This window comes from Adiantum capillus-veneris, chromosome 19, assembly GCF_014529385.1.
Source record: "Adiantum capillus-veneris isolate H3 chromosome 19, ASM1452938v2, whole genome shotgun sequence".
In the NCBI taxonomy this organism is placed as follows: domain Eukaryota; kingdom Viridiplantae; phylum Streptophyta; class Polypodiopsida; order Polypodiales; family Pteridaceae; genus Adiantum; species Adiantum capillus-veneris.
This window is the reverse complement of record NC_140949.1, coordinates 69,576,380-69,580,994: the sequence shown is the minus strand read 5'-3', so window position 1 is coordinate 69,580,994 and position 4,615 is coordinate 69,576,380. Positions and strand designations below refer to the sequence as shown.

Genomic DNA, 4,615 nt, shown 5'->3' with positions numbered 1-4,615 from the left:
CTTCACAGCACCAGCAACAAACTTACTCTTGAGATCGCGCCTCCCTGCCTACAGAAGGTGAGGCAATTGGTTCAAAATACACAAAGAAAAAGAAGAAATCCCTTTAAATTCTGTAACTCTCAGCTAGCCATGTTTTACTACTGCACATACAACATCATTCTGAGTTGCCCAATGAATAGCCAAGGGGTTCGACAGGGAAATGCACAAGAAGGACCATCGATAAAAGATTAACTTTGTCCATTCATCACGAAGACATCACATCCATATCCAAAATGCCTGCTGCATAGCATCAAACTTCAATGAGCAAAATTGTTAGATTGGCCTTCTCAGAAATTGTAATCGGTGCTCCAACCATCAATAATGCTACACAAAGAAGCTCAGATTTGATGAACTCTACACTTAACAATAACCATATTGCTCGTCTAGTTGCATGTCACTAACATACTCATCGTGAAAACCGGGCTTTACAAATAATTACCAACAATGTGCGTCTGTTGTTGACTACATACAAATTACAAGCACCTCAAATTACAAGCACCTCCCTTTACAATAACTTGTTAGCATACCCCACCATCTCTGCTGCATTAGAATCCTCATTGGGCATGGCACGACTTACCAAAGCGGTAGCCAAAATACCATAGCTCTCTTGTCAATCACCCACAATTGAGTCTTTAGTGATAAACCTGAAGTTTACTACTACTCTGTACTCCCTTCTAAAGCTTCCAAGTAAACTTGACACTTTATCACCAACTTGTCTACCCTAAATCCTGGCATCACAGTGAGTCCGACCTTCGCCAATTCATTGTTCTCATTGATCTCCATGCCTGGCACTACACTCTCCATGCACAAAGGACTAAATACAGTGCCCCTGCGTGCTAGAAAAATGCTTACGTTCGGGTTGAATGAAAACGCAAGTCTATGCACAAGCCATACAGATTTTGCAACCCTCAAAAAGCTCTGGTAAAATTGGCTATTTGGGTGACTACCATCTGTTATCTGATTTCTATGTTCGAAATTCCCAAAAAAGGACGTCTCCATCTTTGGATGAACAAGCTGAAGGAACTTTTTGTGGCAAAATTTACCAAACACACAATCGGGATTAACGCTGATGAGCTCCAGCGGATCAAGTTCCTTCATGTCCAGATATTCATCAAAGCATTCCCTTCGATGCTTCTCTGGATCCAAAATTGAGGATAAGCTGCCGAAGATGTAAAAATTGTCATTTTCAAATCCATTCCACATCTGTTGGCAAACATAGGATTCAAATGCATACTTCTGGTGTGACCGCTTAGCATAACTGACGCCCAATTCTATAGAATCAGAGGCTGCATCAAGATCCCATTGGGCAGCCTTCATAAGAGAAAGGAGTAGCTTTGTAAAGGATTTAGAGACCTCACATGCATTCTGAACTGCACTTTCTAGAAGCAAAGGGGTGGGGCCTTCGTCCTCAAAGATAGACGATGTTTCCCCATTCACAGGAACAACCTCCTTGACTATCCACTGCTCTAATCTGTTTACATTCCGTTCAAGTTTCTCTTTTTGCAAAGTAGATTCAGCAAGCATGTCTTTTAAGCTCTCCACTTCAGCATTCTTCTTCTGAATCTCCGAGTGGAAGCTGCTGACGATGCCTTCATAGGCATTGGTCGGTTGTAAGTTCGATGTGGGCTGAGGACTGGGGCTAGGCTCGCGGTTGCCGTAATCGACAGGTTGGCCTGAAACAATCGCATCTCGTTCCAGGTATGAGTGCTTCAGCTCAGAGAGGCGCCGTATATCTGAAACCACTGCCTTGTCGGCAAACTCATGCTTGGCGTGATCATACGGTGAATGAGCAGATTGCAACTGCATATACGACCCTTTGAGCGATGAAAGAGCAGCAAAAATGTTAGTTACTAGTGTTTCCAGAACCTGTACCTTAACAGCAAGGAGGCTTGGGTCTGGCAAGGTTGCGGGTGGAGAAGGGCTATCAAGGAAAGCACAAGGGGTCACAACAAAAGTCTTGCTGCCTCCCATGTTGCTTGAATGGATGAAGTTTGCAAGATGCCCGTCAGCATTGAACTCTGTACTTCGACTACGAGATGGAGTTCCTGAGCAACCTCCCCCACTGCTTGAAGCATCACCATCTGTCGGTATTGAATCATCCGAACCCCCCTGCCCCTGCTCAAATTTCTTGAACAGTTTGCTGGGCTTCCTCTTGTATATTCTCTGGACAAAATCAGTAATATTGGCAGTTTTTTGCGGCGATTCTGCAGGGGAGTTGGGCATGTTGGGCTTCGACGAAGAGCGATGCTCAATATAGTAGTGCTAATTGCATTGAGCCAGAGCATAGAAGTGAGAGTGATACAATCAAGAGCGGGGTTTCTCTGTTTACCTCCTTCTCTTCTCTTGTCAGGACCCAGCACCTTCTGCTGATGAAGAGAGCTATGGGAGCTCTATTAAGCAAATCTGTGAGCTCTCGTTCAAGCCTTGTAAGTAAACCCAATGTGATCATGCAAGAACTGTCTGTAATCAAAGATGAACCATCATCCACATAGCCATGGTCTCCCTTGAGATGCGCACTGACTCAGCTATAAAGGAATGTGCTTGGGCTAACTCAACAGCCAAAGCAGTGAAGAAGACCCACAGCAGGGAGAGCCTCTCTTATCTAGCTTTGAAAAGAACCCAAATGCAGAAAAGACGCACAGACATCTGCTGTGCTTTGCAACAGTAATCAAACCGAACGTATGCTGTTCCGCTTGGTGGCACAAGCGCAGGTCTAATGGAGGCTTGAAGCGAAACGAGCGTACCTGGGAGTGAGAGGAGGGCCGTAAAATGGGCAGCTGGGAGGTAGGGCAAAGCGGCCTTCAAGAGAGCGGCAAAAGGCCCGCCATAGCCAACCTGCTTCAAAGCTTCCGATACGTTTGTGTGCGTGCGTGTGAGTTGTGCGCACTGCGCAGCCCCACCCACACACAACCATTTTGCTGCTTTTATCCAGTCACCTCGTGACATGTCATTCCAATGCAATCCCTGCTAAATCGTTTCCTTGTCTGCATTCCAAACTTTTATTTTAGCTCGTAAGAGCTGAGCCGCACGAGGAGTTTTTTTTTTTGGTTTAGGGTTGGGGGGAGCAAGAATCCGTTTTCGGAAATCCAAAATCTGCTCAATAGAAGCGATTAGTATGGCTAGCCGCCTTCGACGGCCTCTCTCTCTCTTCCTCTCTCCCTCTTTATCGTGTGCACAGGGGCTTCTCTCAGTTTTGGAGTTTAGCCTTCATGTCGTAGATTTTGACACGTGTAAAGGGCTCCCCCTCCCGCCATATTATGTTAGTTTAGATGTAATGGCTCCACTAATCCCTTCAGAATCAAAGGGATTAAGCTATATTTCAAGGCAACAATGAAGCAGTGCAAGTCTCTCGAGATGAGGCCAATCAATACATTTGCTTTTCAACAATGTTCTCGCCAACTCCCTTACCCCAGACTTCCTCCCTTCAAGGTGCGACCAACCACCTCCTATCACTCTGTTAGCCCTGCCTAGCCTTGGCGTGACCCAACTTTAATATATGGACTAATCGTCTACAATCCAAATTAGCCCTCAAAAGGGTCTTCTTCTTAAGTTCTCACGAGTGAGACTCTTGTCGTCTCCGACGACTGTGGTGTCTACAGCAACAAAAAGAGAGGATCTCTTCAAGATAAACCCTGCATTTAGTGCATTTCAAGAGACAAAACTCCAAGCCGCTAAAAAATCAACCATGCAAGTCACTATTCTCTTTTAAGTGCAATGTAATAATTTTCCAGGCTATCAAAGTAAATTTGGCCCTTAGGGAGGATTCGCACGGTGCCTATGCCATCGTTTTGCTGATGTGTGTATATTTTTTTTGCTAGCGAAAATGTTGCCTAGCAATGTTCAACTCCGCCAAAATTGGCAAAATTAGCATAACACTACCCTTCTCTCTCTACTCTCTCTCATCCTCTTGACCTGCAGTAGATGGTGACAAACAATGATAGAGAATACGTTGAGATAACAGACATCTGCAGCAACGCTGCTCCATTTGCGTGCAGATGAGCCCTTCTTTGATAGACATGAGTGACCATATATATGCATGGAGTGCATTAAATCAAAATTGGTTGCACCTCAATGATGCCCTTGTATTTGAGAGAGAACCTCAATGATATCCTTGTATTTAAGGTGCGTTCAAACTGTCATCGAGCCCACGCTATGTTTTAGCTTTTCCACGCATGTGTGGTTCACACAACAGACAGACGAGAAGAAATATATTTTTTGGCGTTAAAATGGCAGCCAGTAGGATTGGGGCTCGTGGCTAGAGGCCTGGTATCTTGTGTGTGGGGTCGCAGGTTGAAGCACTCTCCGCAGCCGGCATCGAAAAGGTTAACAGCTTCTTGTATGTCCGGGGGTAAGCGGCTGCCTATATTGTGGCAGGTCCAAAAACCAAGCGGTTTCTTTTTCTTCCAAAGGCTTTTCACCATGCAGGACTGCCACTCTGAGTTTCTCTACTTGGGCGGGCAGTCTGAACCGAGCCTTATATGCATTTCAAAAGAATCCATTTGAGAGAGCTTCCACTTAACACCCTCTGAAAGTGGGATACCTATTGAGCTTTTTTTTTTCCATACTCACAATTGTG

General features: G+C 45.1%; 1 protein-coding gene across 1 annotated transcript; it reads right to left on the bottom strand.

Annotated features, from left to right (window-relative positions):
* Positions 1 to 200: 200 nt before the first annotated feature.
* Positions 201 to 3,000, bottom strand: LOC147434197 (protein GRAVITROPIC IN THE LIGHT 1-like). Its single transcript, XM_086490767.1, has 3 exons — positions 2,784 to 3,000; positions 2,369 to 2,499; positions 201 to 2,301 (listed from the first exon to the last, which is right to left on the bottom strand). The coding sequence occupies exons 1-3, from the start codon at positions 2,983 to 2,985 to the stop codon at positions 697 to 699; spliced, it is 1,938 nt and encodes a 645-aa protein (XP_086346893.1). The 5' UTR covers positions 2,986 to 3,000; the 3' UTR covers positions 201 to 696.
* Between the last annotated feature and the right edge of the window lie 1,615 nt (positions 3,001 to 4,615).

Excerpts from the sequence above, each read along its gene's own strand:
- LOC147434197 (XM_086490767.1), bottom strand. The coding sequence starts at position 2,985 with ATGTCACGAGGTGACTGGATAAAAGCAGCAAAATGGTTGTGTGTGGGT. Across the intron at positions 2,500-2,783 it reads GGCCCTCCTCTCACTCCCAG|ACAGTTCTTGCATGATCACA; the intron begins GTACGCTCGTTT and ends CTTTGATTACAG. Across the intron at positions 2,302-2,368 it reads TGACAAGAGAAGAGAAGGAG|CACTACTATATTGAGCATCG; the intron begins GTAAACAGAGAA and ends CAATGCAATTAG.